The sequence below is a fragment of the Rhamphochromis longiceps genome, linkage group LG18 (genome assembly GCF_057381845.1).
Source record: "Rhamphochromis longiceps isolate RC_006_pf linkage group LG18, R_longiceps_female_GT1.1, whole genome shotgun sequence".
In the NCBI taxonomy this organism is placed as follows: Eukaryota; Metazoa; Chordata; class Actinopteri; order Cichliformes; family Cichlidae; genus Rhamphochromis; species Rhamphochromis longiceps.
The window spans coordinates 551,160-565,618 of NC_140574.1; the positions used below are offsets into that span (position 1 = coordinate 551,160).

At 44.7% G+C, this 14,459-nt stretch overlaps 1 protein-coding gene and 1 long non-coding RNA gene across 2 annotated transcripts; one reads left to right on the forward strand and one right to left on the reverse strand.

Moving 5' to 3' along the window:
- Positions 1-4,570: 4,570 nt before the first annotated feature.
- LOC146647297 (uncharacterized) lies at positions 4,571-6,053 on the reverse strand. The gene is made up of 3 exons (XR_014908461.1): positions 5,285-6,053; positions 5,088-5,199; positions 4,571-5,007 (listed from the first exon to the last, which is right to left on the reverse strand). It is a non-coding gene; the product is annotated as an uncharacterized LOC146647297 (long non-coding RNA).
- A 791-nt stretch (positions 6,054-6,844) lies between these two features.
- On the forward strand, positions 6,845-14,053 carry dnajc1 (DnaJ (Hsp40) homolog, subfamily C, member 1). The gene is made up of 12 exons (XM_085389100.1): positions 6,845-7,120; positions 7,929-8,030; positions 8,127-8,173; positions 8,253-8,418; positions 8,519-8,616; positions 8,698-8,791; positions 10,460-10,541; positions 10,636-10,802; positions 10,908-11,027; positions 11,434-11,482; positions 11,785-12,152; positions 13,474-14,053. Exons 1-12 carry the CDS (start codon positions 6,860-6,862, stop codon positions 13,540-13,542), a joined length of 1,623 nt encoding a protein of 540 aa, XP_085245226.1. The 5' UTR covers positions 6,845-6,859; the 3' UTR covers positions 13,543-14,053.
- Positions 14,054-14,459: the final 406 nt, after the last annotated feature.

The following is a 14,459-nucleotide window of genomic DNA, read 5'->3' on the forward strand; positions in this document are numbered from 1 at the left end:
TTTTCAGAGTTTAAAGTAAAACTCAGAAGTTATGAAGAAACCGAGAGAATGCGTGCGGCTGTAACTGATGACAACGTAATGAGGACAAAAGTGCAATTAGACCAGGATTCTACTTCATGGCGAGCAGATGACCGAAGATCAAAGAATAATGAGATTGTGTGTTTTAAATGTGGACTAAAGGGACACACTGCAAGAACGTGCCGATCCAGAGTATGGTGCAGTTTTTGCCGGAGTAGTACACACAAAGATGCGACCTGTAGAAGGAAGCTAAGACGGGATGAAGCGAGAGGGGTTGTGGAGAAGGACTACGCGTTCAGGACGGGCTCCGAACCCCAGAGGGTCCCGGACGGCGGCCAAGAGATGCTGAATAACCAGCTACTGGTGGATACGGGAGCGACGTCACATATCTTTACGAAGATCGAGAGTTTTAAGACTTTTGATGACACATTTCGACCCGAGGCTCATTGTGTAGAGTTGGCTGACGGAAGGCGGAGCAGAGGAGCTGCAAAGCGGCGAGGAGATGCTGAGATAAGTATGATTGACAGTAAAGGACGCAGTCACAAGGTAACATTGAAACAAGCACTCTACATTCCATCGTTTCCACAGGACATTTTGTCAGTAAAAGCAGCTACTAGTAACGGAGCCACTGTAGTTTTCAAACACGGGGACAGTTTTCTTAAACATGTTGATGGAACAAAATTCCCTATATATGAACACGAGAGACTGTTCTTTATAAACACTGTGCAAGAGTTTGAAGAGAAATGTAATGGATGTTTTGATATGCAAACGTGGCATGAAATTCTAGGACACTGTAATTATGAGGATGTTCAAAATCTGCAAAATGTCGTTGATGGAATGGAAATTAAGGGTAAAATCAACAAAAATATGCAATGTGAAGCCTGTATACAAGGGAAGTTTACTCAAACTAGGAACCGAGAACCAGATGAAAAGGCCAGGGCAGCATTAGAGTTGGTACATACGGATTTAGCTGGTCCGATTACGCCAAACTCTAAAGAAGGGTTTAAGTATGTCTTGTCGTTTGTTGATGATTATTCAGGTGCAACATTTGTATATAATCTGAAAAGCAAAAGTGATACAACTCAAGCAACTGAAAGATTCATTGCAGAGGTGGCGTCATATGGGAAAATCAAGTGCATTCGTTCTGATAATGGAACTGAATTTACAAGCAGACAGTTCAGAGATTTATTAAGTAGACACGGCATTAGGCAGGAAACTTCGGCGCCATATTCGCCTCATCAAAACGGAACAGCAGAGAGGAACTGGCGTACACTTTTTGACATGGCGAGATGCATGTTAGTTGAGAGCGAATTGCCAAAGTCTTTATGGCCATATGTAGTACAAACCGCGGGAGTGATTCGGAACCGATGTTTTAACAAACGCACAGGTCAGACAGCGTATAAGATGTTAACTGGAAAAAGACCTGATCTTTCTAGAATGAAAAAATTCGGATCATTGTGCTATGCTTATAAACAAAATAGGGGAAAGCTGGATCCAAGATGCGACAAAGGTGTTTTCTTGGGATATGACAAAAATAGTCCAGCATATTTGATCTATTTCCCAAAAACCGGGAAGGTTGAAAAGCACAGATTGATAAAAATACTAAATCCCGCGACAATGGATCAACAAACACAGAGTGATCAGATGTATGAAGATGAGGTTTATGAATCCAGAAAAGATGGTGAACCCAAACAGACGAAGGATGAGGATATTCCAGATGGTAGTGAAAGCAGTCAAACTGAGTCCGAGGTTAAAACTGATGATAAAGTAGATGCTGGAGCTACACGTTATCCATCCAGAATCAGAAAGAGACCTGATTATTTGAGTGATTATATCACGGATGTGAAAGAGTGTGAAAATGAACAGATGCAAACCAGTGTTGATTATTGCTACAGATTGTTGTGTGAAATACCCACATCATTTAGCGAAGCTATTGTGTCAAGTGAGTCAAAAGAATGGGAAAGAGCGATGAATGAAGAAATTCAATCCCTTAAGGAGAATGACACATTTACTTTAACCACTTTACCAGAGGGTAAGAAAGCAGTGGGGGGTAAATGGGTTTATGCCGTTAAAAAGAACTCAGACGGATCAGACAGATATAAAGCTCGATTTGTGGCTAAAGGTTTTAGTCAAACAAAAGGAGTTGATTATGAGGAGACTTTTTCACCGACTGCTAACTTATCGAGTGTGAGAGTTTTGATGCAGAAAGTGGTTCAGGATGATATGTTGGTTCACCAGATGGATGTAAAAACCGCCTATCTACATGCACCAATAAATGAAGAAATATATATACAACAACCAGAAGGTTTTGAGACAGAATCAAGTGAGACTAATAAACTGGTGTACAGACTAAAGAAATCACTTTATGGGCTGAAGCAATCGGGTCGTAACTGGAACCAAACCTTACATGACTATTTAAGCAGTTGTGGATTTAGACAAAATATTGCTGATCATTGTGTGTATTCAAAAGAAACTGAAAGTGAAAAAGTAATCATCATAGTGTGGGTGGATGATTTACTCATTGCAGCTAACAATGAAAATGTGCTTTCAGGCGTGAAAGAAATGCTCTCTTCTAAATTCCAAATGAAAGATCTGGGGAAACTTAACCATTTTCTAGGAATAGATTTTCTTCAAGAAAAAGAATGTGTCAAAATGTCACAGAAAATATATATTGAGAACATTTTAAAGAGATTTAACATGCAAAACTGTAAGCCAAGGTTAACACCCTGTGAACAGAAATGGACTCATTCTGATAAATCCGAGACATTACCAGATGTGAGGAGATATCGTGAAGCGGTAGGATGTCTTATTTATCTGAGCTATTGTACGCGACCTGATTTAAGCTATGTTGTCAGCAAACTGTCACAACATTTCAATGCGCCAACTGTTGATGATTGGACAGCAGTGAAACATGTTCTGAGATATCTAAAAGGTAGTCGAGGAAAAGAACTGTGTTTTAGGAAATGTTCAAGTGGAAAACTAGGTCTACAAGCATACAGTGATGCAGATTGGGCATCCGATGTTTCTGATAGACGCAGTATGACAGGTTATTGTGTAAGCCTAAATGAAAATGGTCCTTTGATATCATGGAAAACCAAAAAGCAGACAACTACAGCACTATCAACATGTGGGCCCTGTTTCAGGAAGCCGGTTTGGAAAACTCAGAGTGAAAAACGACACTCACGGTTGAGTAACCCCGAACTGTCCAACTCGGAATATTCCGTTTCAGAAAGGCTGATAACAATTAGTTCAGTCAACGCGGAGTTGCTTTAACCCCAAGTGAAGCGCGCGGACGAGGATACATAAAGCCCTGATAAGCGGAGCACAGATTAAGCGAGTCACCATGGAGACGGAGGGAAAGAAGGCGCGGTCAATGTATTTCACAGCGCTTGAGGCCGAAATTCTGATGGCAGCATATGCCGATAACATGCAAATTCCGCGGAAAAAAGTAACACAGCCACAGCTGCAAAAGCATGCATGGCAAAACATAGCCGACAGAGTCAATGCGTGAGTGTTAATTTAAACATTGATCGAGGGATTTCCACCCATTTAACACGTTATTTTATCATATGTTATTTTATTTGTTATTTTATACATTTTATTTTGTGATGTGATGTGAGCGCAGGTGCAACCCAACAGGCCCCAAACGTGCCTGGCAGCAAGTAAAAATGAAATATAAAAATATAGTCCAAACAGGTAAGGTGTAATTGTATTATGAGCCATAGTGCTTGGTCTGTTTGTCCCATGTAAATCAATTGCAGTTAGAGGCTACATTAATTTTCTTTCTGTAAGCACTTATTGAAATTATCTGAGCACATTACAAGTACATATTTGCTTACTCTGTATGCTCAAATGTGGCCCGTTATAGCCAACAGAAAAAAAGCGGAGGCCCGAAAAACAGGTGGGGGTCCTCCACCACCACCACTCACAGAGGCTGAGCAGTTGGCCCTCAGCCAAAACAGTGGGCGCCCTGTGGCCGAAGGCATCTCTGCGGGGACATCCTCTGAGTCAATAACCCCGCAAGACACAAGTGCCTACATAAGGGGTAAATTCAAAATAATACATGATGTGCATACATCCTTTCTTCACAGTCACCTTTGCAGTGCGACACATTCATTTGATAAACTCTTTACCATAATGAATTATTTTGTAGTGAAGTTATTTTCCGACTGATTTTGCCTTCCCTCAGTCTTGGTTGTCTTTGAGAGCATAATGACAATGAAGTGTAAGGTGCTTGGTATGTTTGTTAATTGCCATTTGGTCCCTTGTAAGTTATAAGTGACCTGTATAAACCTCATATTCTATCAGTTGATGGTGATGGTGTACTGCATCTGGTGCAGCCTCCTGTTGAGCCAGACCAACATGCAGTTGTGAGTAATACTCCACAGATTATATGAGTTTACAGTAGAACAGCAATGTTGTTTATTTCTTTACTACAGGAAAATAATGAAGAAACATTGACAGCTGTTACAGAGGAGGAAGCAACAGAGACACTTTATGAGGTTTACATCTTTTAATACTTTGTGTACAGGAAACACAGGCGACCAATAAAGCCAGTTGAACAAAAAATCTGTTTATTCTTCTTTCAACATGTTGAGGTGATGGGTCAAAAGAAATGATTGTGACATATGGTGTCTCTGACTGCGCTTCCATCTTGTATGTCCGTGGGAGGGTCAGGATGTTCATGGTTTGGATCACTGCTGATGTTTGGTTCAGAAGGACAGTGTTCTCCTCTAATTGTGGCAATGTTGTGAAGAATCACACATGCCACAATAATGTCACATGCCCTTTCTGGGGTGACCCTGAGTCTTTGCAGGCACTGGAACCGGGCCTTAAGCATTCCGATAGTCATTTCAATTCTGGCTCTTGTCCTGCAATTAGCCAGATTATATCGCTGCTGTGGGCCCGGTTCAGGGTCAGGGTAAGGGGTAAGCAAATAGGGTAAACATGGATACCCCCTATCACCAAGCAAGTAGCCAGTGAACTCTCCTAAGACAGAAGGATACACTTCAGTTCAAATGTCCCTGAAGCAATTGGTCTTTATATATTTTAAAGTATTCTCAACTCACCATGTCCAAATTTTGTGCTCAGTGTACATTCACGGAATATTTGTGAGTCATGGGCAGAGCCTGGCCACTTGGCTTCCACATTTGTGATAATGTTGGCAGCATCATATATGATCTTCACAGTGCAGAGAACACAAATTAGCATCCATTACTATAATGAAATAATTTGTTAGTTTGACATGCTACAGGGAACTATGTACCTGTACATTAATGCTGTGGAAAGACTTCCTGTTCACATAGTCTCCTTCATTTACTGAAGGAGCAATGATTGGAATGTGAGTGCCATCTGTACAGCCAATCACGCCTGGGAACCGTGAGAATAAATGTAAAATTTAAGTAGTAGTCCAAGTATCACCACATCATAAATTAAGTTTTGTTCATCCTGATACCTGCAATTTTGTGGCATCCCTCTTTGATAAATCTTGTGGGTCTGTGACCGGGGAACACCACAGACGAGTACAGGAGACGTTTCAGTGCAACTGTAACATTCCTGACTGCCCGACAGACGGTAGCCTTGGAAACGTGCTCAGCGTCACCAATATTATACAGAAAGCTCCCGTTTGCAAGAAACCGAAGTGCAATACAAATAATATGCAATGAACTGAGAGCATGTCCGCGATGTGTCACATGAGCAATATTAGGCCTGAGGATGTTATCCAAATAACTTATAGATTGTGCTGAGAAACGGTAACGTTCACACAGAAAATCATCAGGAAATGATAAAATGTCCAAACGCGCTCTGATCACTCTCTCCCGGCGGAGAGCTCTGCGGAGAATTTGGGCTTCACGATCTACTGGCTCTTCAAGGAAGGAGCACGCCATGTCTGACACTTCCTACTGTCAGGTTTCCGACAAAGAGGCGGAGACAGTCAGGGTTAGTTGTAGTAAACCTGCTAGGGGGCAGGTTAGCTTCACGGAGTGTGTCGTCATAGTGACTCACTCAGGCTGCAGCTGAACTCGCTTTGTGAAACCGAAAACCCAGAGTTTTCGTTAACTCAGGGTATACTTACTCAGTTTTTCCACTAAACCGGCTTCCTGAAACAGGGCCGTGAAGCCGAATACATGGCATTAGCAGCAACAGTTCAGGAATGTATGTATTTGACTTATTTGATTCAAGATCTTGATGAGTTTGAGTATGAAATACCTATGATATTGGAGGACAATCAGGGAACAATCGCTTTGTCAAAAAATCCAGTGAACAGACAAAGATGTAAACACATTGATGTGAAATATCATTTTATAAGGTCAGCTGTACATGAAAGGAAAGTGCTCATTGATTACTGAACAACTGAGTCAATGGTAGCAGATATGATGACGAAACCAGTTTCAAAGTCTAAGTTAGAAAAATTCTCTGTATTTGTGTTTGGAATGTAAGATGTTTTTTCCGGAGGATTGTTTTTCCCCAACCTGTGTACAAGTGGGGGTGTTGGATTGTGTGTCCACAGGTGTTTGTACTTTGCGTCGTAATAAAATGACGGTAAAAGGCTCCGCCCACTTCCTATCCATGTCTTGCCATGCAACGACTCTGTGAATGGACTGGAGAAGTGTAGTGGTAGAGTCCTCCGTCAGGAATGAGATATGTGTGTCGACTTTTTATTCTCCCTTAAAATTATTATGCCATAACGCTGCACAGAGCAGCTCTGCTAACAAGAGGAAGCTCCAACAGGGTAAAACGAAATGACGTCAGTACTCCAACGGGGCGGAGCATAATCACGTGATTGAAGAGGCGCGCGGAGCTGCAGCGGGCCCGCGCGGGGGCGCTGCTCCTCGCAGCCATGAACGCCACAGACGAAGAAGAAGAGCCGGATGTTCCGGACCGTGTGAGGTGGCTGTCGAAGCGATCGGGTGCCCGGGTCTCTATGGTCTCTGTAGCCGGATCCAGGAGCGGGTCCTCGGGGATGGGGCTCCTGCTGGTCTGCTTGGCCCTGCTGGTCTCCGCGGTCCCCCCTCTTAGCGCATGGGACGAGGACCTGGAGCTGCTGGACCTGGTGGAGGAGATCCCGCAGACCTTCTACCAGTTCCTGAACGTGGAGCAGGTCCGTGCCGAGCCGGGTCTGGTTAACTCTTGTCATAATGAAAGATTATTGCGACGATCACAGCTGATAGATCCGTTAGAGAAGGTGATCGATAATCAGACCAGATGTTACCTGATCATGTGTTTTTTAACCTGATCAATAGAACCTGCAGCAGGTGGAGCCAGGTGGGTGGGGAGGCTGTTATTGGTCCGTTATTGGTTGCTTATTAATGTAATGCTGTGTTTCTGAGCATGTGCAGTTCGCACAGCAGCAGGTTGCTCTGTGATGCAGACGGCGGCGGACTCTGACATCAGGCGGCGTTGAGCTGCTCAGAGGAAGTTGGTGTTTTTAAGGGCGATGAAAAAAAACCACAATGACTCTTCTTCTTCTTTTAATAAACGGGCTGAAGAGGCCTTCTCTGATTGGTCAGCAGGTGCCTTTATCTAGCTTTGACTGATTCTAATGCAGGTGCTCAACATCTGTGACATCACAGGAACCCTGGTGGGAATCAGCTGCGAGAAAGTAAATGTTCAAATAAAGACGAGTCACAGGAAGTTCATCATGTGCAGGTTTTCTCTTAGTTATCTCAAATGCCATCAGAGATGATGTCTGTGGCCACGGTGGTTGTCCGCCGTCTCCGTTAACCCGGGCTCTCTGCCACAGGCTCCGAGTGCCGCCGCTGTGTTTCCTGAGCCCCGTGACAGAGACTCAGCAGCAGATCAGCGTCGTGTTCTACACCATCACACGGGCCTTCATTCACTGCTGACAGAGCAAACATCACCTGGTCTCAGGTGTCCAACGCTGACCTCTGACCTCTGTCTCTCTTCAGGAGGCGTCGGGAGCAGAGATAAAGAAGGCGTACCGCCGTCTGTCCCTGATTCTGCACCCCGACAAGAACAAGGACGAAAACGCAGAGACACAGTTCAGACAGGTGGGAACAACGACAAACAACAACAACCTTAAACACAACAGCAGCACAAACGACACTCGTGAGACCTGATGACTGTTAGCGTGTGTGTCTTTGCAGCTGGTGGCCATCTATGAAGTCCTGAAGGATGAGGAGAGGCGCCGCAAGTGAGTGTTTACATCTGTTTACGTCAGTCAGTGAGAGCCAATCAGAGCTTGGCGTTCTGACAGGTGTGTGACTCCTCAGGTATGATGACATCCTGCTGAACGGGCTCCCTGATTGGAGGCAGCCGGTGTTTTACTACAGACGGGTGAGGAAGATGAGCAACGTCGAGCTGGGCTTCCTCCTTTTCGTCATCCTCACCGTGGGGCACTACGCCGTCATTTGGTCCATCTACCTGGAGAAACAGCTGGTGAGTTGGCCAATCAGAGCGAGGTCATGGTATATCTGCTGCAGCCAATCCGAAAGGAGCAGATAGAAATAGCCAATGAGGGCCGGTCTTCTGTCTGCAGGATGAGCTGCTAAGTAAGAAGAAGAAGGAGAAGAAGAAGAAGCTGAACTCCAAACCTGCAGAGGAGCTCAGGTGTGTCAGTCAGGAGCGGGCTGACAGGTACGGTGTGACATCATCACCTGTGGAGTTCCTTTGTGTGTGTGTGTGTGTCTGATGTGTGTGTGTGTGTGTGTGTTTCAGAGACCAGGAGCGACCTCATTGGCAGGACATCCTCCCTCTGAAGCTCAGCATCTGGATCTACCTGTCCATTAAGAACCTCCCCCAGGCCATGCAGGTAAGAGTGGGCTGGTCTCCTCAGTAAGCCATAGCCACAAGGCCTCTGCCTATCAGGACGTGAGGGGGCGCGGGTATGGCAGCAGTCTGGGCCAATCACAAAGCTAGATGTAATTAGAGCGACTGCAGACTGAGCAGCGCTGAGGAAGGAAAAGCTCCACTATAACAATAAAGTTTGGCCTGTTTGAATCCACAGCTGTGAGATGTGCCCACACTGATCAGGGTCACATTTGTGATCTGAGGGATTCTTTAAAGTTTAACGCTCTGGATTCAGAGCAGATCTGACCCCAGCTCAGCCGGTGTTTTAGGACCAGAACAATTAAACTGTAGCAGGATCGTGTCAGATGCTTCACACCCTAATGCTCTAACCACAGTGGGATCTTCCAGGAATGATGACACTATTTTCCAGTGATACGATTGGTCGATGAAACCCCGTCAGAGATGACGACCGTCAGCACAGAACCAGCTGAGCCCCGAGGGCCCTCCTGGGCTTCCTGCTGAAATCAGTGGAGTGTTTCTCTGCAGTTACAAAGCTGTAAATATCACAGCAGATGTTACGGTGTCAAAGAGGCTGGGACACAGGAAAGTAGGTCGCCTCATTGATTTTTGCATTTTATTGCATAGAGCCTCTTTGAAAATATGCTTCAGTCGACAGGAAATATATTCATCATCTGTGCAAAGATTTGTGCTGTGAAGCAGTGAGAGATTACTGTTGATGATAACCAAGCGTTTGGCACATCTGTCAGTTACATTTAGAGATGAAAGCAGAAATGATGGAAGTTTATTTACACACCTAAAAATGTTTGGTTTGAGTGTTTGTCAAGAGTCGCCTCCACTCTCAGCGGCTGTAACTCTGGCTTCTATTGGCCGGTTTGCATGATTGACACCTCTTTTTAATCGTTGAGCCAATAGAATCACGGTATCGTTGTCGTGTTTACGTCAGTTCCATCAATCAGAAGTTGCAACACGAAAAGTACACGTGTTACTAAATTTAAGATCCTCGTCCAATCAAATGTCTGTAACTGGGCAGAAAACTGGATATTTTTTTTAACAGGAAACGGCTCTGAGGCATTGTGGGAGATTGAGTTATTAAGGAAACAAGCTGGATGTTTATTCTGTGAAAGCAACAGGAAAAGTCTGACTTCATGAGCGGTCTGCTTCTGCGGCTGGTTCGGTAAATCTTCGTTGGAGCGTGACGAAACTCGCAGTTTAGGAATTTGTGAAATCTCTGCTTTCAGAAAATGTACTGTTCGCTCGGGTAGCTCGTGCTATCGAGGCTCTGTTCTGCTTGTTTATAGACATTTCATGAAATGATGTGACCATTAACTGTTTGTTGTTTTCGCTCTTTGGTGTTCGTAGAAACAGTTCATACGAGCTTGTAGCTGAGATTCAGAGGTTCCTGTGGATGCCACACACGCCGGGACTTACACAGCCTGTAACTCCTGTTACAACCGATGTAACGGGAACACACCCTCGGTACCGGTACGCTTTGAGCTGGTTAATGTGGCGATCTTTGGCACAGAGCGGGAAAAGGTGACAGCTGCAAGATAGAGCTGTATCCATGGAAATATGAAAGCTTCCTGTCCCACAGCCTGATGACGTAGCAGTGGAAATCCCTTCTGGTCCCGGCTCTGGTGCTCCTGGTTCTGACCCAGTCTCTCTGTTGCAGGAGGTGAAGCAGTACTATGAGGACTATCAGCAGATGAAGCAGGAGCAGAGAGAGGCTGAAGCTGAGCAGGAAGTGGCTCCACGTAAGAACAGCTGATCAATAATCAGTTTTCAAGCTGCCAGTTTGCCTTCAGAGTGATCAGTAATCAATCAGTAATCGCTGACCCGTCCTCCTAGGAGAGAAGCGGCCGAAGGTAAAGAAGCCGAAGGTGGAGTTTCCCATTTACGAGCCATCGGCAGAGAACCAGAACCACACCCAGAGCTATGACCCGGCCACATCTATCGAGGACATCGAGGAGCAGATGGACGACTGGCTGCAGGACCGCAGAGCCCCCAAGAAGAAGGTTATTGATCGCGTATTGATTGCTCACATCAGGTGTTAAAGAGGACCTGTTCTGGTTCTGTTAAACGCGATCCAGCCTCTGTGAACGCTCTTTGTCTGTCCTCAGGCTGCCGATTGGACTGAAGACGAGCTGAGTCTCCTTAGCAGGTTGATGGTAAAATTCCCAGGTGGAACTCCGGGCCGCTGGGAGAAGATTGTTCATGAGCTGGGTCGATCTGTCAGCGATGTAAGTGTGTCTGGTCTTCACTCTGCTGTGAAGGCTGTCCTGTCATCATCTTCTCCAATCAGTTCAGTTCAATTCAGTTTTATTTACACATAAATCACAACAGTCACCTCAAGGCGCTTTATATTGTAAGGTAGACCCTACAATAATACATACAGAGAAACACCCAGCAATCATATGACCCCCATGAGCACTATGAGCAACAGTGGGAAGGAAAAACTCCCTTTTAACAGGAAGAAACCTCCAGCAGAACCAGGCTCAGGGAGGGGCGGGGGGAGGAAGACGTGCTGTGGAAGAGAGCCAGAGATGAATAATCACTAATAATTAAATACAGAGAGGCGTCATTTAACAGGGACATACTCTCCTGGACCTTCTCTGCTTCCTGTAACAGAGTCTGTTTCTTCTACAGGTGACGGCTAAAGTCAAACAGATGAAAGACAGCGTGAGCCACACCTCAGGTAACTCCGCCCACCTCCAGCTTGCCTTCTGGACAAAAATGTCGCTGCAGTTCAACGTCGATAAACTTTCCAGGTCGTGTTTCTGTGGCGTAGCTTTGATTACTGATTACCGTGAACAAAGTTTGTAGATGACCAAATAAGACGCTGTAAAAATATGTTGTTACATTTTTGACACCAGTGATAATGTCAGTCGTCTCCATATGTGTCCAAGTTCCTTATAGGACAGTCACGTTCTATTCTTTGGTTCTACTGTCGGTTCTGTCCGGTTTCATCAGTCGTACTCCGATTCTCTCGTGTTTCAGGTCTGGTAAAGCTGTCGCAGCTAAAGGCGCCTCCTCTTCCTGTGAAGTCACATAATGTGGACGACAGCATGATGACTCAGAGGGAGGGCGAGGCTTGTGAGGAGGAACAAGAGGAGGAGGTGGAGGCACCGACGGTTCGCAGGAGGAACAGGAAGTGTTCGGATGGGGGGGGGGTGAAGGTCAGAGGTCGTCGGCAGAGAGATTTTGACCCGGCGACGGTGGACGAGGAGGACGCGGAGCCTCAGGCGGAGCCCACCGTGTGGACTCAGAACCAGCAGAAACTGCTGGAACTCGCTCTGCAGCAGTTCCCTCGCGGGACGCCCGAGCGCTGGGACCGCATTGCCAAGGTGGTCCCGGGAAAGAGCAAGGTGAGGTGGGGGCGGGCGAACTTTCGACAAGCGATTGAGAGGCGATCAATAACTTTTATTTTTTTTATTTATTTATTTTTTTAGAAAGAGGGGCAATACATATTAATAATAATATAATAATAAACTTTATTTATAAAGCACACTTAAAAACCAAGGGTATGCCAAGGTGCTTAACAAGTAAAATAGAGTATAGGAGGAGGATAATAGAAATAGGACCAAAGCAAGTACTAAATATGCAAGCAGATAACTGTCACTAATACATAGGAAAGCAACAGGTACAGAGCAAACAAGAATTTAAATGAGCATAAAAGTGCATGATATAAAATCATAAAAGAAATATTAACTAGAGGGAAAGGCAAGATTGAATAAGTGGGTTTTTAATCGTGATTTGAACAGTGCAATGGAATCAGATGCGCGGAGGTCGAGAGGAAGGGTATTCCACAGTACCGGGGCAGCCAGAGCAAACGCACGGTCACCCCGGGACTTCAGTCGAGATCTGGGTTGGGTCAGAAGTAGTTGAGTGGCAGATCTGAGTGTTCTAGCAGGAGTATGTGGTTTGAGAAGTTCACTAAGATAACTAATGAACATTTTAACAAATGTAAATATGCCAGATTACAGCCTTGGGCTAATTTCCATCTGCAGACCCTCTGGCAGGTTGGTGTTAAACACAAGTTAGTAAAAACATACAGAGACACTATTTACAGGTCATGTGACAAGGACAAAAACAGTGATCACATTATACTAGAACAAACAATGACAAGGAGAGTGGACACAGAGGACAGATAACAATAATGGAAACACATCAATTATATTGCACAAACCCCAGTATTGCACATGCCCTGACCGTCGTGATATTGCGTTCACCCATTGCACTAACAGTTGTTTCCCTTTTTGTAATACACTAACTCTTTTTCCCGTCCAATATAAAACATGATTATTAAACATGATTACATGTTTGTGTGTCCCTCAGCCGCCCTTTTAAGTGACTCTTAAAAATGGGTAGACTTGTACTTTCCCTCACTGACAGTGGAAGACTATTCCAGAAGCTCACTCCCTGATATGACAGAGCATCTGTGAAAAGGTGGTCCGTCTGAGTGCCAGTTCACAATCACCTCTAACAGTGGCTCGAGTCAGTCGAGACCCGGCAACACTGCTAGACTTTTGTTTAATAAAATCACTCATTGGTGGAGGCACCAGACCATGTATAACTTTGTATATTAGACAGGCAGATTTAAATAATTTGAAATTAGTAAAATTTAAAAACTTGTATTTTTCTAAAATTTGACAATGGTGACTGACGGATTGTGTGTATCGATTACAGGAGGAGTGCATGATCCGGTATAAGATCCTCGCTGAGCTCATTCAGAAGAGGAAACAAGCCAAGAGCTGATGCAAGGTTATGACTCCACCCCCTCTGGTCAGGTGACCTTCCGCTGCCTCCTGATTGGACAGAATCACAGCACTTAGAGGATTGGACAACGAGGCGACACACACACAGATAACTGATCAGAATATTGATTAGACGTTCTTCCAGACTGAGCATGCTCACAGCATTGATCAGAAATTCTGTGTGATATCAATCGACTGATCGATATTCTGATTTGTGATCATCAGCCGGTCACGCCTTTGCTTTTGGGCCCCACCCTCTGCTGTGTGTGTGTGTGTGTGTGTGTGTGTGTGTGTGTGTGTGTGTGTGTGTGTGAGAAACAGGAAGTGACCTCACAGTCTGATGTGCCTTAATCTCCCTTCAGCCAATCACGTGTTTACTCATCAATAAACAGTATTTATTAGCTGCCTATTTGTTTTTCTTTGACTGAAATATTTACAATAAAACCTTGTTTCGTATTGATTGATTGGCACTGATCAGCTCATGAAATAAACGTCTGATTTCTTTTCCTCTTTACCTGTGGTCAATAGTTTGAGTTCTGCTCTTTAACACGTTTTTAAAATATTGATCAAACTCAGTTGATAATGTTGTATTACAATATTATTTTATTGATCATTTTCACAGATCAGTGCCCTGTAGATGCTGAAGTGATCAATAAGGTTACGCTTATTCAATTCCACCGTCAGGCCGCGGTCTGTCTGTGTGTGGTTAACATGTTCCCGTGTCTGAGTGGCTAACTGCCCACAGGTGTGAATGTTTGTCTTCCTCTCTGTGCTAGCAACACCTGACCAGGGTGTTTCTACCTAAGACAGCTGGGATAGGCTTCAGCCGCGAATCAGAATGGATGGATGCATATTTCCATGGTAACCAGGTAACCAACTGACAAAGAAATGAAGCAGCAGGAAGCGCTGTGGAAAGTA

Excerpts from the sequence above, each read along its gene's own strand:
- dnajc1 (XM_085389100.1), top strand. The coding sequence starts at position 6,860 with ATGAACGCCACAGACGAAGAAGAAGAGCCGGATGTTCCGGACCGTGTG. Across the intron at positions 8,031-8,126 it reads CAGAGACACAGTTCAGACAG|CTGGTGGCCATCTATGAAGT; the intron begins GTGGGAACAACG and ends GTGTCTTTGCAG. Across the intron at positions 10,542-10,635 it reads TGAGCAGGAAGTGGCTCCAC|GAGAGAAGCGGCCGAAGGTA; the intron begins GTAAGAACAGCT and ends CCGTCCTCCTAG.